At 39.9% G+C, this 27902-nt stretch overlaps 1 protein-coding gene across 6 annotated transcripts in view; it reads left to right on the top strand.

The window, feature by feature from the left end:
* The window catches only part of ralgapa2 (Ral GTPase activating protein catalytic subunit alpha 2), a 562522-nt gene that overhangs the window by 105062 nt on the left and 429558 nt on the right, over positions 1-27902 (top strand). For 5 of the 6 annotated variants that reach the window (XR_015758519.1, XM_043696530.2, XM_043696527.2 and 2 more), the window contains exons 4-7: positions 5545-5602; positions 16684-16727; positions 19623-19800; positions 20848-20963. Coding sequence is in view for 5 of the 6 variants with exons in the window: in XM_043696530.2 (XP_043552465.2) it covers positions 5545-5602; positions 16684-16727; positions 19623-19800; positions 20848-20963 (396 nt within the window). In the remaining variant the exon portion in view is untranslated. The remainder of the gene's footprint in view (positions 1-5544; positions 5603-16683; positions 16728-19622; positions 19801-20847; positions 20964-27902) is intronic. The other variant, XM_087991613.1, reaches the window with a different exon arrangement.

Raw genomic sequence — 27902 nt, 5'->3', positions numbered from 1 at the left:
TCTCGGTATGTGTATCTATCCCTGTTCCCCCTCTCTCGCTCCCTCCCCCTCTCTTCTTCCCATCTCCCGTTCACCCCTTGCACCCCCTTTACCGCACCTCCCTCATTGTTTTCTGCAACCCCCCCCCCTCCTAATGTACAGTTGATTTTGTAATGTTTCTGCTGCTGATTTTAATATTGTGGTGTTGCCTGTAGGCCTCTAACATGAAGTTGTGGACATTATTTTAAAATTTTGTGCTCATTTGAGCAGCGGCATTCAGATAGAAATATTATATCTCAAAACCAAGGTCATTGTATAAGAGGGCATTTAAAGCTGTTCAGCACTGGGTTTGAGTACCTGTGCAAATGTTTCAACCATTGATACCCCTAATTCAGAAGAGTATTGGTGCAGTTTTGAAGTTATTTTGTATTAAGTGTTGATTTTTTTAGTTTAATGGGCGAGATATGTTTCATTACAAGAGGAATTTTTATTCACTTGATGTTTATGAATGCACTACTTACGACTATTAAAGCTCAGTTGCAACTTCAAAAAAATGCCCTCTACACTGTTCTTTCACAGCTTTTCACCCTTGCAAATTGTGTTCTAGCTTGTTTCTGTAACTAATTTGGATCTTTTATAGAGATTCAGGCTTGGCCAAACTCTCCATTATTCAGTTGAAGAATTAGCTATTTGCCATTTTGCTCCCATTAGGTGTCAGTGGCTTGCTAGAAAAATGTCAAGTTGGTGTTTGGAAATCAGAGCTGAAATTTTTAGCCAGCTGGTGGTGGATTAACAGCAAGAGTGGAAGCATGGATGTGTGTTTTTTTTGGGTTAGGCACCTATGCCCATTGGAGCTCTCCCCTCTTACGTATTTAACCCTGCAGATTGGACTAACCTGTAAGTCCAGCTCTAACGTTGCTCATTATTGGGATTGCTTCAGTTTTAGCAATGAACACTTCTGCCAGTTGTGCTGCTGGGACGACACCTGCTGACCATTTGATTGGCGAGGGACTCCTCTCCAATAGAAGCAGAATTCCACCTCAAGCCAATTAAAATTGGTTGCTGGATGAACCTACCTAGTTTAGCTGGGTTCACCAATACTGAGGGATCCCCCAGGTAAATTTGATTTCTTTCTTCCTGTTTAAACTGTCTGGAAATGAACTTGAATCAATAATCAACTGAGTTGGAGACAGGACTATTACCACTGAATGAAGACACTCAGAGTTACCGTTGTTACAGAAGGCCATTGGCCCATCATGTCTGCACTGGCTCTCTGAACATTTTAACTTAATGCACATGTCCTGCCCATTTGCCCTGTAACCCTGCACATTGGATGATATTCTAAAATTAGCAATAATGCCCTCTTGAATGCCTTAATTGAACCTGTCTCCACCATTTTTATTTAGGAAGTGCGTTCCAGGCTCACTGTGAAAAAGTTCATTCTACCCTCTTACTTTGTTCTATTTACAAAAGGGAATTTTCTGCCTGTTTACTTCATCCAGGCTCAAGATCTTGAAAACTTTTATTAAATCTCCTCTTTGCCTTCTTGCCGAGAAAAATAATCCCAATTCTGTATTGTATCTGAAGGGTCTCATTGCTGGAACTATTCACGGAAACCTATTCTGCACTCTCTCCAGTGCATTCACATCCTATTATATGGAATCCAGACCTGCACATATTACTTCAGTAATGGTCTAACCAATAACCTATTTAAGTTTGTCATTCAGCTCCCTGCTTTTGCACTCTGTACTTAATCCTTTCTTAACAGCAATCACTATCTGCCCTGCTGCCATTTAAAGACCTGTATACATATACACCAGGGTTTCTCTGCTCGTGCACACCCTTTAGAATCATACCCTTTATTTTATACTATCTCTTCATGTTTTTTATATCAAAGTGCATCTCTCACTTTTCTACATTAAACTTTATCTGCCACTTGTCTGCCCACTCCACCCATGTAAATGTCCTTTTTGAAGTTTTCCACGATAGCCAGTTCTGATTAAGATTCTCACTTTTTTTTGTCATCTGCTAACTTTAAAATTGTCAAACATTGCAGGGCATGGGCAATAAGTTAAAATCCTCAGAGAGCCAGTGCAGGCATAATGGATCAATGGCCTCCTCCCGCACCCTAACAACTGTGGCTCCATGTGTCTTCTATCAGTGGTAATAGTCCTGTCTCTAAGTCAGTTGCTTATTGATTTAAGTCCCAATCCAGACAGTGTAAGCAGGAAGAAAGAAATTAAATTTATTTATGGGTTCCCTTGGCATAACTGTTGATGGTGATCCCAGCTAAGCCTATGTCTCTGCACATCAACATCACAGTCATTTATATTATCAGGAAAAATGAAGTTTCCAATGCTGAACTCTGGGAACTCCATAACAAATTTTTCAGCCCAAACAATGCCCATTAAGTTATGTCTGTTTCCTATCAGTCAACCAGTTTAGTATCCACAATGCTACTGTCCCTTGTATTTCGTGACTTAAACTTTTCTCTCTAGTCTGTTGTGTGGCACTGTATTGCGTGCCTTTTGGAATTTTATGCACGTCCACAGCCTTGACCTCATCAACCCTCTGTTACTTCATCAAAAAGTCTCCAGGACATTAAGTGGACATGAGTTTGTCTTATCAAATCCATGCTGAATTCTAATGAATCAACCCACATTCTTTCTGTAACTTTATTTCTATCCTCAATAATTGTTTCCAGAAATGATCCCTACCACCTAAGTTAGGCTGACAGGCTAACCATCGACATTTAAGCCAGGGATCCGATGGATAAATTTAATTTCTTCCTGCTGAGACAGTCCAGATTAAGACTTAAATCAATAAGCAACTGACTCAGAGACAAGGGCCATTAGCACTGAATGAAGACACTTAGAGCTACAGTTGTTATGGTGCAGAAGGAGACCATTGCCTCTTAATGCCTGCACTGGCTCTCTGAATATTTTAACTCATTGCCCAAGTCCTGCAATTGCCGACCAATCTCTGTGACCTCTTTTGAACAAGGACATAATGTTTGCAATTCTTCATCTCTCAAGCACCAGCCAAGACACACACTTTCCTTTTAATATTGCTCTTTAACTGAAATAATGAAAAAAAATGTTTGGTTCACTGTCAGGCAATGGGATTTCTATAATTTACAAGGACAACCTTTATGACGAGAACGAGGGTAGGTCAAATCAAGGACAGTAGTGGGAGACTGTGTATTGAGTCGGAAGAGATATGAGAGGTCTTGAATGAGTACTTTTCTTCAGTATTTATGAATGAGAGGAACCGTATTGTTGAAGAGGAGAGTGTGAAACGGACTGGTAAGCTAGAGGAGATACATGTTGGGAAGGAAGATGTGTTGGACATTTTGAACAACTTGAGGATAGATAAGTCCCCCGGGCCTGATGGGATATATCCTAGGATTATGTGGGAAGCAAGAGAGGAAATTGCATTACCGTTGGCAATGATCTTTTCGTCTTCACTGTCAATGGGGGTGGTACCAGGGGACTGGAGAGTGGCGAATGTTGTGCCCCTGTTCAAAAAAGGGAATAGGGATAACCCCGGGAATTACAGGCCAGTTAGTCTTACTTCGGTGGAAGGTAAAGTAATGGAAAGGGTACTGAGGGATAGGATTTATGAGTATCTGGAAAGGCACTGCTTGATTAGGGACAGCCAGCACGGATTTGTGAAGGGTAGGTCTTGCCTTACAAGTCTGATTGAATTCTTTGAGGAGGTGACCAAGTATGTGGATGAGGGTAGAGCAGTGGATGTAGTATACATGGATTTTAGTAAGGCATTTGATAAGGTTCCCCATGGTAGGCTTATGCGGAAAGTCAGGAGGCATGGGATAGAGGGAAATTTGGCCAATTGGATAGAAAACTGGCTAACCGGTCGAAGTCAGAGAGTGGTGGTAGATGGTAAATATTCAGCCTGGAGCCCAGTTACACGTGGAGTTCCGCAGGGATCAGTTCTGGGTCCTCTGCTGTTCGTAATTTTTATTAATGACTTGGATGAGGGAGTCAAAGGGTGGATCAGTAAATTTGCAGATGATACGAAGATTGGTGGAGTTGTGGATAGTGAGGAGGGCTGTTGTCGGCTGCAAAGGGACTTGGATATGATGCAGAGCTGGGCTGAGGAGTGGCAGATGGAGTTCAACCCTGCCAAGTGTGAGGTTGTCCATTTTGGAAGGACAAATAAGAATGCGGAAAACAGGGTTAACGGTAGGGTTCTTAGTGAGGTGGAGGAACAGAGGGATCTTGGGGTCTATGTTCATAGGTCTTTGAAAGTTGCCACTCAGGTGGATAGAGCTTGTAAGAAGGCCTATGGTGTATTAGCGTTAATTAGCAGAGGGATTGAATTCAAGAGTCGTGAAGTGATGTTGCAACTGTACAGGACTTTGGTTAGGCCACATTTGGAGTACTGTGTGCAGTTCTGGTCGCCTCACTTTAGGAAAGATGTGGAAGCTTTGGAGAGGGTGCAGAGAAGATTTACCAGGATGTTGCCTGGAATGGAGAATAGGTCATACGAGGATAGGTTGAGAGTGCTAGGCCTTTTCTCATTGGAACGGCGAAGGATGAGGGGTGACTTGATAGAGGTTTATAAGATGATCAGAGGAATAGATAGAGTAGACAGTCAGAAACTTTTTCCCCGGGTACAACAGAGTGTTACAAGGGGACATAAATTTAAGGTGAAGGGTGGAAGGTATAGGGGAGATGTCAGGGGTGGGTTCTTTACCCAGAGAGTGGTGGGGGCATGGAATGCGCTGCCTGTGGGAGTGGTAGAGTCAGAATCTTTGGTGACCTTTAAGCGGCAATTGGATAGGTACATGGATGGGTGCTTAAGCTAGGACAAATGTTCGGCACAACATCGTGGGCCGAAGGGCCTGTTCTGTGCTGTATTGTTCTATGTTCTATGTTCTATGTTCTAACCTGTCAGTAATGAGATATTTCCGAAAAGAGCGCAGCAATTACGAGTCGAAACTAAAGGTCAAAATCTTGACTTTTATTTAAGTGGGATTGTACATACAATTTTGAAAAGAACAGAATTTCAAAATCAAAGTGTGATACTTGATGAATGATAACTAAGAATGTTTGGTTTGTTCTGAAGTGTTCATATCAAATATGCACCAGACAGAATAGTACTTCCAAATGTGTCAAGTGAGACTTCTGAAATTTTCAAACCTGTAATGTGTCACTTTAATTATCACTGTTTTCACTATTTTTGTGCAGAAGTTCAGTCTTAATAGAGAAACATTGTTGATACTAGGTAAAAGATGCAAGGGGATTGTGAGAAGGAACTTTTTAACACATTGTGTGGTAAAGATTTGGAACTCGTGCCAACTTGGGTGGTGTAAGCTAGCATTTCAAAAGGAAATTGGATGGATATTTGAAGGCAATAAACCTGCAGGGCCATGTGAACAGAACAGGGGAAGAAGGTTAACTGTGCGGTTTTACAGGGCGAATGTAGACAACTGGTCCAAACAGCCTCCTGCAGACGACTTCATGACTGTATCCGAAGCTTTGAATTTCATGTTATACTGAAACATGATCTTAATTTGTACTTGAAATTTATCTTGAACAGAAAATACTTCAACTTCTTCCTGAGAAAATCAACAACAGATGGCAATTTCACAGCATAGGTAAGAAAAAGTGGTATATTTCTTTCATATTTGCAAATCGTGGAGCAATTTGTAAACTCTGCATGATTATGATAAGGTGTGATCTTTACTCAAATTAATTTTTCTCCCTGTAATTTATACAGTGTTTTATCTTTTAAGGTCGCAAGTTACATTTTCTTAAATGGCATTGACTATATGCAACATAAATGTCTGTAGTTGATTTTTGTTAATGTAGAATACTAACATTCATTTGGGAAAGTTTGCATAAAGCATTGGTGCAGTTCATTTATTTTAGTCCCTCAATGTTGGTTCTAACCTTTTAGCTTTTCATAATCCTATTATTTTTGGTTTCCTTCTTGGTTACATCCTTCCTTTACTTTCATAATCTCTATAATGCAGACCAAAGTTGTTTTGTTTCCTATTTCCTTTTTGTAATTCATATCACATGCCTTTATGACATTAAAACCATTACAATCTCTTGTAAAATGCAATTTTAGGATTTTGAAGAGGAATTTAAAATATTAACTTATTTTCATGTGGCAAATATGAATGTGTGACCACCTTGGTGCTTATTTTCACTTGGATTTAATATTGTCTTTATTGGCTTGAGTCTTTTTCTGTTTTTCCAGGTTTTTCATTAATTGTTGAGTTGCTCCAGTGAATGGTGGATTAACAATAGATGTGACAAAATAAATTCTATTTGGAATTAATGGCTAGGGCAAAGGGCCCAGAGGTTATATTTTACATCAGGAAGACATCTGTAGAGTGAACCTTTACAGAGGAGTTAATAGAAATTTTAAATGTATTTGAAATTTAAGATGTAGCATGTCGCATGGTGTTTCAGAGAAGTTTAATTGGACAAAAATTGGCTTTCTCTTACTTGCTAGATCGCTCCCACTAACCACCACCTACTCCCTTGTTTGCATCAGCCTTCTTAGTCCTTCCCAGGGGCTCTGCTGAAGGAAGGTGTTTGAGAGAGGGAGTGTCAAGCAGAGGAGGGGCTGTGGAAGACCAGTGGGCAAAAGCAAGTGTAAAGACTTGTGGATTTTTGGGCCATTTAGGTTCAAGACGACTAAAAGGTATTTAAGTGTAAAAATTGCAGTTCAGGAATGTAATCCACCTTTAGGTAGTAGACTGGAAGTAAGTAGCGACAGCTAGCAAGTGGAATTTTGGGCCACTTGGATTCGAGACAACCAGTTAGTCTCCAATGTAAAAAAAATTGTAGTGAGCAATGTAACCTCTCTTTAGTATATGGTATCTTATGGGAAATGTTTAAAATTTTAGCACTTTTATTTAGCTTATCTTTTTTTTATGAGCGCAAGCAATAAACAAGGGATAGCAAGGTAATTGAGAGTGAATATAAATAACTAACAAAAGTTTCATGAAGATTATCACTGGTAGTTATTTTAAATGAATTGTTACAGTCAAAATCAGTTAAAAAGTGCAATTGTAATTTGAGGAAAAATAAGAAAGTAAATTCAATGTGTTCAAACTGGATTAGATCACACTTGGCATATTATGTACAACGAAAGATTGTGGCTCTATTTAAAAAAAAATTCTATTATCCTAATTGACAGTCACTATTTTTTAATACACACACTTGACTAAAGGCTTAGTCAAACAGGTGGCTAATGATTCTATTAGATTTAAAATAGTGATGGAAAAGGGTAGACCAGATCTAACTGTTGAAGTTCTAAATTGGACGAAGCTAATTTTGACTCTATTAGCGAGAATTTTCAAAAGCTGATTGGGGCAGTTGTTCGCAGGTGAAGGGGCGGTTGGAAAATGAGATTACAAAAGTCCAGGAATAACAGTATATTCCTGTTAGGAGAAAGGAAAAGCTGGTGGGAATAGAGAATGCTGGATGACTAGAGAAATTGAAGTTTTGGTTAAGAAAAAGAAGGAAGCATATGTCAGGTATAGACAGGAGAGATTGAGAGAATCCTTGGAAGAATATAAATGCAGTAAGTATCTACTTAAGAGGGAAATCAGGAGGACAAAAAGGGGGCATGAGGTAGCTTTGGCAAATGCAGTTAAGGAGAATCCAGAGATTTTATAAATATTTTAAGGACAAAAGGGTAACTAGAAGAGAATAGGGCCCCTCAAAAATCATCAGTGCAGGCTATGTGTTGAGCTACAGGAGATGGGGGAGATACTAAACAAGTATTTTGCATCAGTGTTTACTGTGGAAAAGGGCATGGAAGAAAAGAATGTGGGGAAATAGATGGTGATATCTTGAAAAATGCCCATATGACAGAGGTGGTGGTGCTAGATATCTTGAAACACATAAAAGTGGATAAATCCCCAGGACCTGATCAGGTGTACCCCAGAACTGTTTGGGAAGCTAGGGAAATGATACTGGGTCTCTTACTGAGATATTTGTATCATCGATACTCTCAGGTGAGGTGCCGAAAGACTGGAGATTGGCTAACATCGTGCCACTATTTAAGAAAGGAGGTAAGGAAAAGCCAGGGAACTATAGACCAGTGAGCCTGACATTGGTGGTGGGCAAGTTGTTGGAGGGAATCCTGAGGGACAGGATTTACGTGTATTTGGAAAGGCAAGGAATAGTCAGCATGGCTTTGTGCGTGGGAAATCATGTCTCATGAACTTGATTGAGATTTTTGAAGAAGTAACAAAGAGGACTGATTAGGGCAGAGCAGTAGATGTGATCTGTATGGACTTTGGTAAGGCGTTTGACAAGGTTCCCCATGGGAAACTGATTAGCAAGGTTAGATTTCATGGAATACAGGGAGAACTAGCCATTTGGATACAGAACTGTCTCGACGATAGACGACAGAGGGTGGTGGTGGAGGGTTGTTTTTCAGACTGGAGGCCTGTGATCAGTGGAGTGCCACAAGGATCGGTGCTGGATCCACTGGTTTTTGTCATTTGTATAAATAATTTGGATGTGAACTAGGAGGTATAGTTAGTAAGTTTGCAGATGACACCAAAATTGGAGGTGTACTAGAAGTGAAGAAGGTTACCTCAGATTACAGCAGGATCTTGATCAGATGGGCCAATGGGCCAAGAAGTGGCAGATGGAGTATAATTTCGATAAATGTGAGGTGCTACATTTTGGAAAGGCAAATGAGGGCAGAACTTAAACACTTAATGCTAAGCTTCTCAGGAGTATCTCTGAACAAAGAAACTTTGGAGTGCTGGTTCATAGTTCCTTGAAAGTTGAGTCGCAGGTAGATTGAATAGTGAAGAAGGCATTTGGTATGCATTCCCTTATTGATCAGAGCACTGAGTATATGATTGGAAGGTCATGTTGCGTTTGTATAGGACATTTGGAATATTGCATGCAAATTTGGTCTCCGTCCCATCGGAAGGCTGTTGTGAAACTTGAAAGGGTTCAGAAAAGCTTTACAAGGATGTTGCTAGGGTTGGAGGATTTGAGCTACAGAGAGGGGCTGAACAGGCTGGGGCTGTTTTTCCTGGAGCATTGGAGGCTGAGGGGTGACCTTAGAGGTTTACAAAATTATGAGGGGCATGGATAGGGTAAATAGACAAAGTCTTTTCCCTGGAGTGGGGGAGTCCAGTACTAGAGGGCATAGGTTTAGGGTGAGAGGGGAAAGTTATAAAAGGGACCTAAGGGCAACTTTTTCATGCAGAGGGTGATGCGTGTATGGAATGAGCTGCCAGAGGAAGTGGTGGAGGCTGGTCCAGTTACCGCATTTATAAAGCTTCTGGATGGGTATACGATTGGGAAGGGTTTGGAGGGATATGGGCCACGTGCTGGCAAACGGGACTTGATTAGGTTAGGATATCTGGTCGGCATGGATGAGTTGGACTGAAGGGTCTGTTTCCGTGCAGTACATCTCTATGACTCTATGATTCTAGTGAAGATTGTGAAAGGGTGAGACGAGGGTACTTTCAGGAACAAACTTTGAGATTTGGTAAGATATAGCTGAGGACTGAGCTGCCTATAGTGGAATGCAAAGAATAGAGGTATACGAGAGGTCAGAAGTGCGAGAAAGAAACTTTCTTTCTTTGTATTGTGATAACTTGAATAAAATGATATCATGTGTTGGTGTCACAATATGATGAAGCAATTTATGTACGCTTACAATATGAGATTAACCGAAGACCTGAAAGTATAGGGAATTAGGATTTAAAATCTCTCTCCAAGAACTGTTAAGTTTCAGCACCAGTAAAGAAGACTACTATTGTAAAATAACTGAAATTGGTAGAACAGTATTCTCTTAGGGCAATCAGAGGAGAAACCTGATGTAAACCTTGTTGTTAAAATATTTTTGCAGCTCTGTAAATGCGCAAAACTGTTTCCTTCTAATGTGTGACTGTATGGTTTGGGGAAAAGGTTGGTGAATTGCTTCTGCAATTTTTGAGGTTGAGCTCAAGAACTCAGGTTCCACTAAGGACACACACACAATTCAGGCTGACTTTCCTCTGTAGACCTGAAGAACTGTTGTTGCAAGTGCTACCTTGGATAAGGCATTAAACTGTTCACTTGAATATTCAAGATCTTGTGGCACGAGTTAGAGAAGAATGAATGGTTCTTGGCTACATTTTCCTTATCATGAAAATCAGAAAAACATGGACTTTTAATTCTTTAATTGAGTACTTGTGATTCATTGTTACAGACAGATTGGCTCCTGTGCTTGTTGACTTAACAAACATGACTGCATTTTATAAGGCAGTAGATGTGAAGTCTCGATGTTTTCTGATCACCTGTTTTTTAAAAAATCTATTTTTTCTAATCAACCTGTTCAGAGATGTTATTGTACACCTCTGGAGCAGGTAGGAATTGAACCTGAGTTTCCTGGTCAGGGGTAGGGACACTATTGTGCCACAAGAGGGCCCTGTCATCCTGTTCTTAGATGCTATTACAACCTCTGGAGCAGTAGGAACTCAACTGGCATCCTATCTCAGAGATAGGGACAGATGCCAATGAGCCACATGAGTCTCTGTGCAGCCCTTATGCTTGAGGACAAGACAGATGTCGACATGTAACTGTTGATTGAAATCAGGGCAATATAATGTGGATACTCGAAATCTGAAGCCAACAAAAAATGCTGGAGAAACTTGGCAGTTCTACAGCATCTGTGGAGAGTGGAACAAAGTTGATTGAAAATTGACTAAAAATTGAAAGCTGGGTAGCCACTGAAAGAATTTCTTCAGACGAGCAGAAATGAGAAATATGTACTCCAGGGACCTTTTGAGTTCAGTTTTTCTGTACATACATAAATGATTTGAACATGAATATTGGAGGTAGGGTGGAAAAAATGCAGATGATGATAGATGGGACAATATATCTAATATGAGAGAACTTATTAAGATATAGAAAGGTACAAATAAGCTTACAGAGTTGGAAGATAAATGGCAAACAAAATTTGGTATGGTGAATTGTGAGACTGTCCATTTTGATAGAATTTTTTAAAAAAGGTTCCTTTGATGAGTACTCAGCAAAGACATTTGAGAATACTGATGCATTAAATGCCAAAAGTATCAATACCTGCTGATAAGGCCTTAAAAGGTTATGGAGTTCATTTCTAGACGAACAAATACACCACAGGCAGGTAATGTTTAATTCAAGCAGACCTTTGGCAACTGCACCCTGGGTTTATGCCAACTGGGTTAAGTCACCTGTTCATGCGCTCTAGATGCTGTATGACTTGGTAACATTGAGGTACTTGATCAGGTGACTCTAAATACAAACTACTTGTTTCTTGTTATGGATAAATGAACTAAGGATTACTTGTTTCAGGCACTTTATTCCTTTTGTATTTAAACAAGGTTTCAGCCAGGCTTGGCACGAGTTGTTTAGTATTTTTCTGCCTTGTTACTTCTGTTGCTCGTTAAACCAAAAAGTTGATCTTAGATGGTCAGAATTGATTTTCTGTCAATTCTATCAGGAGAATAGAATACATTGTCAAAATGCCACTGGTTTTTAATATAAACAAGTTATCAACTATTCAGAACATCAACAGTTTCTGACAACTATTTACATCACTTAAGTGGATATTAAAACATTCAAATGAAGACAGTCAGTGATGTTTGATCTATGCTCGATTCAGCCTGGAGCATTTAGCATGTCAACACTCAGCACATCTGCCAGGCAGTACCTCAGCTGGTGTCAATGCAAATGAGTGAAATGGCCTCATGGTTGAGCTTTGCCTTGGTTTTATTGTGCTTATTCATCAAATAGGCACTGGATACTTAATTTTGTCAACAGTAAATAAGCTCAATGATTAATGTATTTTTGTCGTACTGATTGAAACGTTGACATTGTCTGGGATGCATAGAAGTTCCTGCCGTTCTTTGACGGTGCTGCGTTCACCTGATTAGGCAGATAATATTTCAGTTTAATGTCTCATTGCAAATTATTGCACCTTTGACAAGATAGCAATACGTCAGTGGTTCAAGTGCCAGTATACACTATGTGCTCAGTTTCTGGAATTACTTCTTGAATTTACAATTTTCTGACTTTGCTAGGTTTATCATAATTGCAACAGGTACAGTGGCTCAGTAGTTAGCACGGCTGCCTCAGCTCCAGGGATCTGGGTTTGATTCGACCTGTGGGCTTTGTGGAGCTTGCATGTTTTCCCTGTGTCTGCCTGGGTTTCCTCTGGGTGTTGTAATGTCCAAAGGTGTGCAGGCTATCTGGATTGGCCATCCTAAATTGCCCATAGTGTCCAGGGATGTGCTAGATAGGTCAATGGGGATAAGGAACGGGGTTTGTCTGGGTGGGATGCTCTTTGGAAGGTTAGTGTAGACCGAGCATCTGCAGTCCTCACTTCCTCCTCGATGGGTTGAATGGCCTACTTCCATAATACAGGGTTTCCATGAGTGTTTAATAGTTGCCCATTTTCATCCTGGCTCCTCTACCTTCTAATAATTTTTTTTTAGTATTTGGTGTCAAATTTTGATTAGTTAGCAAGAAATTCAGAAGGTTGGTGTGGACTTGTTGGGTCGAAGGACCTGTTTCCATACTGTAGGGAATCAAATCTAATCTTAAAATAAAATCTTTTGAAGGATATTTTTACGTTTTTAATTATGTCTGGAGAGCAGTTTGCCCTTAACGATTTTCTATTCCTACTTTTAAAAAATTCATTCATAGGGTGTTGGTCTTGTAGCTATGCCCAAACTAGCACACACTGAGGAAGGGTGTATTTGCTTTGGAGAGAGTACACTTCGGTTCCCAGAGTGATACCTGAATTTAGATTAAGTTATGAGGTGAGCTTATGCAAATTAATTCTGTTTTCTCTAGAATCTAGAAAGTTAAGGGATGATCTAATTTAAATCTTCAAGATATTAACAGGAAAATGCGGGGTGGATAATTTTTTTCTTGCTGATTGTGAGTTTCTAGAATTAAGGGGCATAGTCTAAAAATTAGGGTCAAACCATTCAGTAGAGATACACATGTAGGGTGGTCGAGGCTTAGAGCTGTCTTCCACGAATGACTGTTGATGTTTGATCAGTTGTTAGTTTTAAAGCTGAGACAAATTATTATTAAATGAAGGTCTCCAAGGTTGCGATCCAAAGGCAGGTATGTGAACTGAGGCCGTAGATCAACCATGATCTCATCGAATAGTGGAACAGGCTGGAGGCATTGAATGGCCTACTACTGTTCCTGTGTTTCTATTTGTTGCTCATTTCTAATGACACTTGAGAGAAGATGGCGGTGAGTGCCTTTTTGAACATCTGCAATCTACAGGTACACCCACAGTGCTGCTGAGGAGAGAGTTCCAGGATTTTGATCTCGCAGCTGTGAAGGAATAGCAATTTAGTTCATGAGCACCATTAGTAAGAAGGACTTTGCAGGTTTGGTTGGGTTTGTTCTTATCATTTCCTGTGCTTGGTTGGTGCCAGGGGACTATTTTTATTTTGTCATGAGATGTGGACATCATGACTAGGCCATATTTATTGCCCATCTTTCGTCAACCACATTGATCTGAAGTCGCATTTATGCCAGACTGTTAAAGACAGTAGATTTCCTTCTCAAAGGACATTAGTGAACCAGATGGGATTTTCTTGACAATTGGCTTCATAGTCATCATTAGACTCTTAGTTCCAGATTATTATTGGATTCAAATTCCACCATCTTCCATGATGGGATTCAAACCCAGATCCACAAAACACTACCTGGGTCGCTGACTTAATAGTCTATAAATATTACCATTAGACCATCATCTACCTAGAATTATAGTAATACAGCACGGAAACAGACTCTTCAGTCCAACCAGCTCATGCCGAACATAATCCCAAACTAAACTAATCCCACCTGCCTGCCATGCCCTCCAAACCTTTCCTATTCATGTAATTATCAAATATCTTTTAAACATTGTAATTGTACCCAGAATTTAAATGACTTCCTCAAGAAGTTGATTTCACATGTGAACGTCCTAATTGTAAAACAAAAAATTGCCCCTCACGTCTTGTTTTAATTTTCTCTCCTGTCACCTTAATGTGCTCCCTAGTCTTGAAATCCCCCATCCTCGGGAAAAGACAACTGCCATTAACTCTACCTATACCTCTCATTATTTTATAAATTTACATCAGGTCACCTCTCAACCTCCTATGCTCCAGTGGAAAAATGTCCCATCCTATCCAGCTTTTCTGTATACCTTCCATTCTCATCAACATATTGGTAAATCTCTTCTGAACTCTTTCGAGTGTTAACTATCTTTCTTATAACAGGGAGACCAGAACTGAGCACAGTATTCCAGAAGAGGCCTCACCAACATCCTGTACAACCTTAACATGACTTCCCAAGTCAAAGCATTGAGCAAGCGTGCCAAATGCCTTTTTAACCACCCCTGAATATATGTGATACAAACTACAAAGAATTATATATCTGAACTCCTAGGTCCCTCTGTTCTACATCACTACTCAAGACCCTGGTATTACTTGTATTAAGGCTACCCTTCCGTTTAATTCCTTTTCATCACACTTTTATATTGGTTAGTTTCAACTGGATGATTTGATAGTTATTTCAGATGGTACTTAAGATTCAACCACATTGCTGCATGTATGCCAGAACAGTGAGAGACAGATTTTCCTTACTTAACCGGATTGGTTTTTATGCCAATCAACAGTGGTTTCATGTCACCCCATTAGACCAGATCTGTATTCCAGATTTTATTAATTGAATTGAATTCAAATTTCACCATCTTCCACAGATTACTAGTATACTGACAATGTCACTACATCACTGCCTCCACTACTTCATGTGGTCATTACTTCTGACTGTTGAACTGTTCCATAGGTTGCATTTTGCTTCTGATAACTTGCCACGTTTGCTATTAACAATGTGTGAACCTTGACTGAGTTTTGACAAGCTTTCTGATTGTGAGTGGCACCACAGTGGAACTTGACCTGACCACTTGTGCTGAGATTCTGAATAGCAATTTGGTGTAGCAAAGCTGAAATTGCTTCTACTCCCTAACCCACTGATACTTTGGAAAACTGGATTGAACAGAAGTTGAACTGAGGTCAGCGAATTCAGCTATAGACCAGAGATTGAACCTGCAATGCTGTTGGATCTTTTATGGGTCACTTATCTGGATAAACTTGGTCATGATGCTGTGGAAGGTTTGAAAGAGTTTGTTTTAACCATTTTAACTGAGCAGACTTTACTGGTGCAGGTATAGTTAAATTAACTTTTCTGACAAATCTTCATGTGCTTTACTAAGTTGTATTGCAATTAGCTGACACTCTGCAGTTCATTTTAAAGGCAAGAACTGATTAGGGATAGTTAATATGGCTTTATGTGTGGGAAATCATATCTCATGAACTTGACTGAGTTTTTTTTGAAGAAGTAATGAAGAGGATTGATGAGGGCAGAATGGTGGACATGATCTGTATGGACTTCAGTCAGGTGTTTGACAACATTCCCTATAGGAGACTGGTTAGCAAGGCTAGATCTCGCAGAATACAGAGAGAACTAGCCATTTGGATGCAGAACTGGCTTGAAGATAGGAAACAGTGGTGGAGGGTTCCTTTTTAGACTGAAGGCCTGTAACCAGAGGTGTGCCACAAGGATCTGTGCTGGATCCACTGCTTTTTGTCATTTATATAAATGCTTTGGATGTGAACATAAGAAGTTTAGTTCGTAGGTTTATAATGACACAAATTGGAGGTGCAGTGGACAGTGAAGAAGGTTACCTCAGAGTACAACGGGATCTCAGTTAGATGGGCCAGTGGACTGAGGAGTGGCAGATGGAGTTTAATTTATCTCAATGATAGGTGTTGCATTGTGGAAAAGCAAATCAGAGCACGTCTTATACATTTAATGGTAAGGTCCTAGGGAGGATTGCTGAACAAAGACACCATGGAGTGCAGGCTCATAGGTCTTTGAAAGTGGAGTCGCAGGTAGATGGGATTGTGAAGAAGGTGTTTCTAATGCTTTCCTTTATTGGATAGAGCACTGAGTGTAGGAGACAGGAGGTCATGTTGCGACTGTACAGGACATTGGTTAAGCCACTTTTGGAATATTATGTGCAAATCTGCTCTCCCTCCTATCGGAAAGATGTTGTGAAACTTGAAAGGGTTCAGAAAAGATTTGCAAGGATGTTGCCAATGTTTGACGATTTGAGCTACAGGGAGAGGCTGAACAGGCTGGGGCAGTTTTCCCTGGAGCATCAAAGGCTGAGGGGTGACCTTATAGGGTTTATAAAGGAGTTTGGATCGAATAAACAGACAATTGTCTTTTCCCTGGGGTGGGGGAGTCTAGAACGAGAGGGCATCAGTTCAGGGTGAGGGGGGAAAAATGTAAACGGGACCTAAGGGGGGTAACTTCTTCACGCAGAGGGTGGTGCATGTATGCAATTAGCTGCCAGAGGAAGTGATCAAGGCTACTACAATTACAACATTTAAAAGGCATCTGGATGGATATATGAATAGGAAGGATTTAGAGGAATGTGGGCCAGGTGTTGGCAAATGGGACTAGATTAGGTTGGGGTATCTGGTCGGCATGGACAGGTTGGACCAAAGGGTCTATTTCTGTGCTGTACGCCCCTGTGACTCTTTAGAGTCAATTTTGTGCCTCACTGAACTATGTCTGATGCTGCTTGTATTATTTATATACATATGTTTAAATCTGCAATCTTTAATTTACAACCACATTAATACTTTAGGCTCAATTTTGAAGAAACTTCTGCACACTGGAAACTCTGTTAAGGTAAGAGCTTTAATATATTTTGCTTGTTGTGCTTGTGATTTTCTTCATTATAATTAATGAGAATGTGGAAACATAGGTTACCAATTCCCTGGCCAGTTTCACAGCCAACATCTTGGAGGTGTATGTGATCTATTAAAGATGTTTACCATAGTTTATATTTCTACTTCATGAAGATACTCTGGATGTTTGCTGGATGCGTTCCGGTATTGTAGCAACTGAAATATTTGTCTCAGCTATGAAAGAGAGACATCATTAGAAGTGAGTGCACAATAGACTGCTTAATTTGTTTTATTTTATGCTAAGCCTCTTAAGTGGCATGTTTTAAACAAATGTTTATAATAAATTAATGTATTGTTGATTACCTGTTAAGCAATTGGTGTTTGTGAATTACTGCAAAATGTTTACAAATAGCACTCAAATTAACCATTCATTATATGTAATTGGAGTGAAAGATTGTTGTCCAAATTTGAGTGTTGATCTTTTGGTGACTTGGTCGATAGACCAAGATGAGTAGCACAATTCTATGTGTAATTTAGGTTTGAAATAGTTTTCAACATTTTTTTGAAAATAAATTTTCTTTGTTTTAGTTAGGGTTCTACATAATTGCTAAACATGTTATGAAAAACAAAAGCCAAACAGAAGAACATTTGGCAGACATGTTGATTTTTGATAACTTTGAATCAGTCACATTTTAATAGTCAAAAACTTAGAATTAGCATTGCATAGGTGGAGAGTATAAAGAATGACCTTTTATGTAGGCTGCACAACTTAATTCAGTGTGCTTATGGAATATCAAAATTATACTTGAACAATTATACATTTTCCGTAAAAAGAAGACTATGGGTTTACCTGATAGCAGTCTGGAGAATTTCAAGAAAAACTTCATTCAGAGCATGATTGGATTATGAATTATGCTGCTAGAAGGAACTGCGGAAGTGCATTGAGTAATTGAATTTAAGGTAGGTGAATAAAAGGAATGAAGGATATATTTATCGAATTATATTAAATAAAATGAGGAAAGGGTCATGTGAGCATGAGTACCATTTGGGCAAACCAACGTATTTGTATGTACTATACTTATATTGAAGTAGTATATGCTTGTTACCAATGTAATTGTTATTGAATTCGTTCTATTGTGAAATTTATTTCTTCCCCAAATTGTTGGTGATCATTTAGATTTTTGGTATTGCTGTTTCCAGTGCTGAAATGTTCAATCCAAATTCCTTCAGTGAATTTCAAATCTGTGATAACATATGGGCTAGATGCAGAGATGGGCAATGTACAATCAACAGTAAAGGTTAGAACTGAAGTTTGGGGATCCGAGTTAATGTCTACATCGCACAATATAAAGGCATGGATTAACTGTTAGAAAAACACTGGTTGAAATGTGCAAAATGTATTTGTTAATGCAAGTTGATACGGAAGTAGGAATGTTGGTTGATAAACCTTTAATTATGTTGAATCTAAACTTACACAAGGGTTGTGGCCTTTTGATCACGCTGCAGGTAGGTCTTATATATATAAGATTCCTTTAGTTCTTTGGCAAAATTGCAATTATTGTATGAGAATTGCTCAGCAATGCTAATAATGTGGTTTGTGAAGAATGCTTGCCTCCTTGCAAAGTTCATAAGAAAGTGTTCACATTGGTCTACCAATAGAGTTTGACAGCTGTTTTCTGCAATGACTACTTGGTCATTACAAAAATTGTGTTTGGGCTGACTATCTTCTGTGCTGTATCCTGTTCGATCTGAGGCATTTTTCTGTAGCAAAGCTGGAGTTAGTGAGAACCAAGGGAAAACTCTAAATTGGTTGGAGTCATACCTGGCACAAAGGAAGATGACTGTAATTGTTAGAGCTCACTTATCTTAGTTCCAGGGCATGACAAGAGTTTCTCAGGGTAGTGACCTAGACATGATCACGTTCAACTGTTCCATCAGTGACCTTCCCTCTCCCCTTAACATACTGTGGCCTTATCATTAATGCTATAAATATCTTGGTGTTTACCACTAATTAGAAACTGAACTGTGGACCAGTATGCAAATACTGTTGTTAAAGTAGCAGGTTACGGCTTGGAATTTTATGGTGACTAATGCACCTGCTGATACCCAAAAGCCTGTCCATGAACTGAAAGGCAAAAGACAGGTAATCCCCACCTGCATGGATGTGTGTGGTTCCAACATCACTCAAAGCTGAGTCACTCAATAGTTCTGAGTCAGTATGGTATGTGACTCGGCAGGCGACTTGCAGGTAATATGTTCCCATGTATTCTAGGTACCCTGGTCTTTTTAGGTGATAAACGTCAATGGTTTGGAAGATGCTTTGGAAAAAGCTTTGGTGAGTCACTGAGGTGCAATTTGTACATGGTACACACTATATATTTGTGGTGGATGGGGTACCCTTCAAGAGGGCTTTGTCCTTGATGGTATGTTTTTGTTTAATGTTTTTCAGAATTGCCCTGTCAGTTTCAAAGTTCCTAAAATGTCCCAAAAAATAGCCCACTTAATGTAGGTTTTGTGTTTTATACATATGGTATTGGCAAATGCTTACTGCCATTTTCTCAAGGTGGTTGTCTGGAATAAAAAGCAGCTGGTGTGACTGATAGGAACTATACACATTAATGTAACTGGTACTTGAGAGCAATTAGCCAGTGCAATATGGAAAAGGAAGTAGCATTTTTGTTAAAATTAACTGCTCTACTAAATCATTAATGCAAATGCTAGTCTGGGTAGATACATACTGTATAAATGATATTGGATGCTAACTGGCGGCATATCCAATGGTATAGCTGAAATTTGTTTAACTACTAGTATACATCATGCTCTAACTTGTACTTGATTATAATCACTAGAATCATTGATGAAATTTCACCAAAATTGTGTAAATTTTTTTCCTTAGATAAGATGTGAAGGAATTCGACTCTATCTACTTTGGCTTCAAGCACTGCAAGAGAATTCTTCTGATGAGCAACTAACCTTATTTGCTTGTCTAGTTCCTGGTTTTCCAGCTGTTTCATCTCAAATTGGACCATGTACTTTAGATACGCTCATAAATCCCTCCTATAATGTGTCTGATGGTTAGTAATCAAGCCTATTACAAATGAGATGGAATTAGTATTTATAGTGGCATTTATCATTATATCAAGATAACGAGTAAGTCCAAGTTTAATCTTCCCCTTGGAACTTGTGCTGTCCAGTGTGGACCATGTTAAATAAAAATATTTGGAGACGATAGTCTTGAAGATCCAGTTTTTTCATAGCATATTTTTCCCAAAATTAGTGTAACCAGTGTAAAAGAAAATTAGGTTGCCTGAGTTTTTGTGCTAGTTTTCATTTTTTAAAAAAGTGAGCAAAGCTGACTGACCCACATTTCTAAATTTAATTTGTTTATGGAGCTTTGAGGAGAATCAGAAAACTAAACTGATTATTTTAAGTGCAAGCCCACTAGTAGGAATGTTTTAAAAGCTTTTGAGTATACTTTTATGCTTACTAAAGGAATGAGGAGCTCATTCTACCTGTTCTCTGAAGGTCACTTTTTCGTAAGGTGGGGCATTCACATTGATTTAAAAATAATATTTTTTTTGTTGAATTGTTGATCAGCTGTGTTTGTCAAATTGCACAGAGTTATTACTGAAGTACATCATGGAATATATTTTGACACCAACCTGCACTGGCTCATGACATATTTTTGTGTTTGGCAATATTTGGAATGCACAGATCTGAAACTACAAGTAATGATGCAGGTTAATAAAACCACTTTTAAACACAAAACCAGACCAAGCAGTCATGTTTGTTTCCAGGAGGTTAGAATTGAAAAGCAGAGAAATTATGCTAAGTTTGTATTGAGCATTGCTTAGATCAAGCTTTTAAAGTACTGTGCACAGTTATAGTTGAAATATTATAAAAGGGAACGTAGATGCGTCTGAAATAGATGAAATGCCAGGTTATGCCCATCAGGATCAGATGAACACCTTTGGGTCACTTTGCTCATTGTGTTTCTAATTCATGTATAATATGGAAAAAAGTGGGAGTCAGTTTTATTTATTAAATTGTGGTGTTTTAATTTTATTAATTTAATTAATAAAATCAAAGTGTGATTAATGTTTTATTCATTTTCTGCTTAGTAAAAATTGCTGCAGAAGATATTACCCCTCTGCTACCATCAGTATTGGGAGAAAAGATATCAGATGACCAGACTTTGTACTTCCTTCAAATACTTCTAAAGTACATGGTAATTCAGGTAAATCAACAACCTTCATAATGTGTAAAAGGTCTAATTGAGAGTACATGATTTATCATATGGGATATAAATTAATTTAAACCTAGGAGTTGTTGAATGCTAATGGAGAACTTATAATTCATTATAAAGTTTCTGTGATTATTGGATTTGCAACCATGACTCAGTTGATGGAACTCTCTCTTCAGTCAAAAAGTAATGGCTTGACCTCGTATCCCTGAGAGGTGAACAAAAAGCCAGGCGAAAACTCGAGTACACTGCTGAAGGTGCTGTGTTTTGGATGAGACATTACACCAAGAACTCCTTTTGTCAAGTGAATGTGCCATGACACTATTTCAAAGAAGAGCAAGGGAATTGACCTCAATGCTATGTCTCAATCAGCATCACTAAACAGCTTATATTATCATTGTTATATTGCCCTTTGTGGGATCTAGCAGTGTGCAAATTCACTACCATGTTTCCTACCTTTGTAGCAGTGACTATGGGCCATACTTTAAGCTGAGAACAGGCTCTTTGCAACTGTGTGGATGTTGAGAACAGGCATATCTTGACTTGCCTGGATTTGATTTTTCAGACTATGGCACTTTAATTTATGTGAGACAGGTCTTCCAGTGCTCTCCATGATGAATCTTAGCTCATGGAGGAGCTTGTCAGTCAGAGGTCAGCAGTTTGCATCAAACCAGGATTGGTGGCCACTTCATATGGAGAGACTGTTGTGAGGAGAGGTTGAGTAGATTGAAACTGTACTTGTTGGAGTATAGACAAAGGTGGGTTGACTTTTTTGAAGCACAAAAGATTCTTCAGGGGCTTGACGGGCAGATGGGAGAAGGTTGTTTCCCTTTGTGGGAGAATCTAGGACCAGAGGGCATAATGTCAGAATAAGGGATTACGCATTCCAGACAAATGAGTTTCTTTTCTCAGATGGTTGTGCATCTGTGGAATTCTTTACCACCGATGGCTGTTGAGACTGAGTTCTTAAATGCACTCAAGGCTATGGTAGACAATTTTTTTTAAAGCAGTAAGGGAATCAAAGAAGTGGAGAAAAGGGAGGAAATTAGACTTGAGGATTATCAAATCAGCCATAATCTTATTGAATGGTGGAATAGATTCATGGACTGAATGGCTCCTATGCTCTTATGTCTTCTGGTCTTACTGTATCTGCCTCTGTGCCTCCTATCATTGCCCTGAAATTGAGATAAATCCAGGATCCTACTGGGGTTGGGTTGACAGCCCCTGCAGTGGAGGTGTATGCATGTTGGGTGGAAGTATTGATGCAGGAGGCAAAATTGATGCAGGGGGTCTGCGATTAGCATCGGAGACACAAAACCGTCCTCCAACACCACCCTTTCACTGGCAGCTTGTAGTGTTAAACCTGATGGGCATTGTGCATCCGAATAGGCCTTTATTGGATGACAGTAATCCATTAAATTCAGTCTTATATTTTAAAAGTACTGGATGGGTTATGAAGTGCTTTGAGCGTCTTGAGATTGTAGAAGTGCTGCATAAATATAAAATGTTTCTGTTTTAAAGATGTTTTTTGTTCTTTTTCATGAGATCCGGGTGTCCCTGGCAAGATTAGATTAGATTAGATTCCCTCCAGTGTGGAAACGGGCCCTTTGGCCCAACAAGTCCACACCGACCCTCTGAAGAGTAACCCACCCAAACCCATTTCCCTCTGACTAATGCACCAATCTCTATGGACAATTTAGCATGGCCAACTCACGGCAAGTTATGGCATTAATCAACTCCAGCCTCCCCACTACTCTTGACCCACTCCAATTTGCCTATCAGACCAACAGATCCACGTCAGATGCCGTATCACTTACCCTGCACTCCTCCCTAGAACATCTTGACACCAAGAACAGCTACATAAGAATCCTTCTCATTGACTACAGTTCAGCCTTCAACACTATCATCTCCTCGAGACTGATTAGTAAACTTAGTGATCTCAAACTAAGCCCCACTCTCTGCAACTGGATCCTCTGTTTCCTGACCCACAGGCCACAGTCAGTGAAGATTGGGGACAATATTTCATCCTCACTAAGACCCAACGCTGGAGCCCCCCAGGGGCGCGTACTCAGCCTCCTACTGTACTCACTGTATATCCATGACTGCGTCACCAAATATAGACTAATGCCATTTACAAGTTCGCTGATGACCCCACCATAGTCGGTTGAATCTCAGATGGTAATGAAACACACTACAGACGGGAGGTGGAAGACCTAGAAAAATGGTGCACTGAGAACAATCTCGCTCTCAGTGCCGGCAAAACCAAGGAATTCATTATTGACTTTCTGTGGGATGTTACTCATGCCCCCTTATACATTAAGAGCACAGAGATAGAATGAGTGGAGAGTGTCAAGCTCCTGGGAATGGTCATCCACAACAGGCTTTCTTGAACTCCTCATGTGGACCCACTGGTTACAAAGGCCCAACAACGTCTCCTCTTCCTCAGGCAGCTGAGGAAATTTGGCATGACGGTGAATACCCTTGCCAACTTTCATAGGTGTGCCATTGAGAGCATTCGGTCTGGATGTGTCACTACTTGGTATGGCAACTGTACCGTTTAGGATCGGAGACAGTCACACAGAGTGGTGAACTCGGCCCGGACAATCACAAAGGCCAACCTCCCATTTACAGAATCCATCTACCAGCCTGCTGTCAAGGAAAGGCCGCCAGCATTCACAAAGATCAATCCCACCCTAGTAATGGCAAAGGATCAGTTAGACTCGAAACGTCAGCTCTTTTCTCTCCTTACAGATGCTACCAGACCTGCTGAGATTTTCCAGCATTTTCTCTTTTGGTTTCAGATTCCAGCATCCGCAGTAATTTGCTTTCATCCTGGCAATGCTTTTCTACAACCTCTATCATTGGGGAGAAGGTGCAGAAGCCTGAACACGTGCACCAGCCGGTTTCATAACAGTTTCTACCCTACTCTTTTTAGAATACTGAATGGACTCTCAAACTCTTAACATTTGCTTGTACCTGTATTTTTGTTTTTGCTGCTGTTTACATATTATTTACTTATCTATGCTATTTAACTCTGTGATCTGCCTGTATTGCTCATAAGGCAAAGCTTTTCACACGTGATAATAATTTCAGTCCAATTCACCTAGCCTGCACATCTTTGGACTGTGGGAGGAAACCGGAGATCCCAGAGGAAACCCCCGCGCACACTGGGAGGGTGTGCAAACTCCACACGGACAGTTGCCCGAGGCTGGAACCGAACCCGGGTCCCTGGCGCGGTGAGGCAGCAGTGCTAACCACTGAGGCACTAATCCGCCCAAGATACCATTTAAGAATCAACAGTTTGAGTAATGTATACACCAGACATGGAGACCAGTTCTTTCCCTAAAGAACTTGTGTGAATTAGGTTATTTCAAAGGCAGTTGGTCACTGTGACTGAGTCAAGCTTCATGTTCTTGATTTAATACTTGATGTTAAATACCATGTGCTGCAATGGTGAGATTGAACCTATGTTCCTGTCACATGAGCCTGGATTACCAATCAGTGACATATACTAAATCAATGTCTTCTTCAAATTGGTAGAAGTGTCCTTTATTTTGTACATCTGCTGTTTCAGGAAATGTGTTGTTGAGAGAATTTTAAAGTGTATTAGGTTACTGTTCTCTGTTCTGCTGTTCAAAGTGCTGGTTCCTAGTAGGAAACAATTCAATAGACAGTGACATTGTAGTAAGTCATAAATAAAATTTTCCTGCAAAAAGCTGGTAATAGAATGTTTGACTCTTTCCCTTGGCTCATCCAATGTCCATGCACAAGTACTTTCCAGCAAAAGTTACTGATTAGCAATTATAAGCTGAAACTCAGTTTTTTTTTATTTTTGCTTTCTTATCCTGAGGATATAACACATTTTATTAAGTATACTGCAAGTCCTCAGGTGTTCAAAAAGTGTTCTGCAATCATTTTTGATTTGTAATGATTGTCATTAATAGGCAAATACAGCACCACTTTGCAGATAGCAAGGTTCCACAAATAGTAAATGAGCCATATGACTATTTACCCTGCTTTGTTTTGAAGTGGGTGCAGAACATAATATTGTCTGACACATTTGATCTATATTCATGTATTATGTAATGTAAATGTGGATGTCTTTTTGTTGTGCCTCACCTTTTCTGTCCTTTACAAAATATGTTCAGTAAGTAAATCAGTAAAATAGAACATCCATTATTCATTTATCAATATCTTGATATATACTACCTTTCATTTCTAACTGAATGATATGAATGTGGGAACTGTCGAGGGGCTGTGAACAAGATAAGGAGAAGCTTTCAGATCTCCAGCTCAGTAGCTGTGTGTGTTCACCACAGTAAAAGCCTGAAGAAAATCAGTTTAATTTCCCTCCAGCAGTTGTTGTCAGCTTTAAATTGTAGTTAACATTTCCGGGACTTTTCTGTAAACATGAACTGGTCCACTGTCCCACCTTTAAACCAGTAAAAACATCCAGAGAAGGAAGAATAAGAAGCAGCATTCTGATCAGCACAAGAACCATCACAACAGATTGTGTCAACGGAGACGAATGAACAACTTTCCTTCCATCCGCAACACCCATGTTTTGTGTGTGTGTGTGTGTGTGTGTGTGTGTGTGTGTATCATTCATAACTTTTGTGTGGCTAGAGTCTATTTACTTACAATAAAGAGTAATTCTTGTTGATAACAAAAACCTGGTCCATGCTTTTTTTTGAGGACTGGGAGAGCTTTAGGATTCATTACTCTCTGAGGCATCCGGTGGTGCTATGGATAACCTTGGATGGATCCGTACATCTCTTTGACACATCGGAGAAGGCAAGACACTTTGTGGACAAATTAGCCTAATCTGAACAATTTATTACGTACAAATAGTAGCGTTGTTTGGCTATGTCTTTATTTTTTTTTAAAAAGCAAAGGAAGTCCAGTTGGAGCTTTCAGTTCCTTTTTTTTCCTACTGGTAATAATTTGGCTTAAACTATGTTTGGGGGCAGTTGATAGGTGTACTTTCAATTTCTAGGTTAAGTTATACCAGAGGATGGGTGGGATATTTACTTTTTTTCCCTTAAAAAATGTTTTTTCTTTATTCATATTGCTATTCTATGATGTATTTACTTTCTTTTCCGCTTGTGTTTGCGGTGCGGCTCTAGCTAGGAGGAGGGAAAATGGTTGGGATAGCTAGAATGCCTACTTATGGGCAGTTTGGGATAGGTATGTGCCCTTTTGAGCACGGGGTGATTTCCCCTATTCAGAGCTGTTGGCTCTTTATATGTTGGTTTGTTTTTTGGTTTTTGTTGTTTTTAATCTTCGATAGTTTTGTACGTTTGTTAAATGTAGTGGTTTTAGTTTATATAGTTTTTATGTTCGATGGATCATGTGACACTGAGGCACAGCGATTTGTGGTTCGAGTTCCTCCTCTGGAATTTAAATGTTGCTGCAGAAGGTTATGGCTAATGACTTGATTATATGGTGTATCTGGAACATCAAGGGAAGTCACTCATCAATTAAGAGGAAGAAGGTACTTTTGAGTCTTAGAAAGGAGCAGATGGATATTGCTTTGTTACAGGAGTCACACTTGGATGATAGGGAGCTTTGAAACTACAGCAGAATGGCTTTGATTGGGTTTACTCTTCATTATTTAATACCAGAAGTAGAGGAGTGGCTATATTGGTTAGGAGGAATCTCCCATTTAAGTTACTATAATATGTTAAAGACACACGGGAGGTTTGTAATTCTTAAAGTCTTGATAAATGGGGAAGAATATGGTGTTTTAAATGTTTATTGCCCCACAGCTCATCCCCTCAAATTTTTGGTAGATGCGTTTTCTAAACTGATCAGTCTCGAGTCTCGGCGTATCATTATAGGGGGGGGGGGGGGAGGGGTTTCAATTGTCTCATGGATCCCACAGTAGACAGGTTGCCCAGAGATCCCTCTATACCCTCTAAACAATTAGTGGATCTGTGTGTGGAATGTGGGTTGGTGGATGTCTGGAGGCGTCTCCTCCCTATAGGCAGGGATTTCACATGTTTTTCCAATCTGCACAGATGTCACACCAGGATTGATTGATTTTTTTTCTGATCCCTGTGGCAACCCTAGACCTAGTAGTATCTTGTGCAATTGGTAATATTACCATCTCTGATCATGCTGCAGTGTACCTGTTGGTCAAGATTAAGGATGTTACAGTGGGTTCGAGGCACTAGCGAATGGATCCCTTTATTCTCAAGGATAAGAAGTTTGTGGAGCATTTCTCTAGGGAATTTTGGGCATTCCTAGACATTAACTCAGGCTCGGTTAATAGGCCATCCGTCCTTTGCAAAACTGTGAAAGCCTATGCCAGAGGATGAGTTATTTTCTACTCTGCTAGTAAGAAGCGGCAGAAGGGTGAGCAGCAACATCTTCTCGAAGCATGGTTGAAGGCACCCGAGAAGGCTTACTTTGATAGGCCCTCGTTGGTCAAGCTACAAAGGATTATGGCACTGTGATCTGCATTGAATTCTGTGCAGACAGCAAAGATGGAGCTTACCTTTGCAACGCAAAGGTTATGTGAGCATGGTAACCGGCCAAGCAAATACTTTGCATATCTCACCAGGAAAAGGAGTGCCCCACAAGCTATTACGGTGATTAGGGAATGATCTGGAAACCTAACATGTGACTCCAAAAGATTAATGTGGCATTCCAGAGATTTTACTCTGTTATGCCAATCTGAGGGCTGAGGAGGGCGGGCCAAAATGGGATTTTTTTTAAAAGGATCTGGAGTTCCCGGGCATGACTCCCGAACAAGAACCCTTTCTCGATGCCTTTTGTTTGGATAATCAATTATTCGGTTAACTGATCAAAAGCCTTTCCCCTGGGGCTCGGAGCTTTTGAAGTCAGCTGCCCGTTCAGGAGACTAGCAGCAGCACACACCGCTCCCAGCCCCCAACACCCCCCTGCCCCCAACACCCCCCTGCCCCCAAC

The sequence above is a fragment of the Chiloscyllium plagiosum genome, unplaced genomic scaffold (assembly GCF_037043375.1).
Source record: "Chiloscyllium plagiosum isolate Xiang-an unplaced genomic scaffold, Cpla_swu_hap1 HiC_scaffold_10, whole genome shotgun sequence".
NCBI classification, from domain to species: Eukaryota; Metazoa; Chordata; class Chondrichthyes; order Orectolobiformes; family Hemiscylliidae; genus Chiloscyllium; species Chiloscyllium plagiosum.
This window is presented reverse-complemented; position numbering and strand designations above follow the sequence as displayed.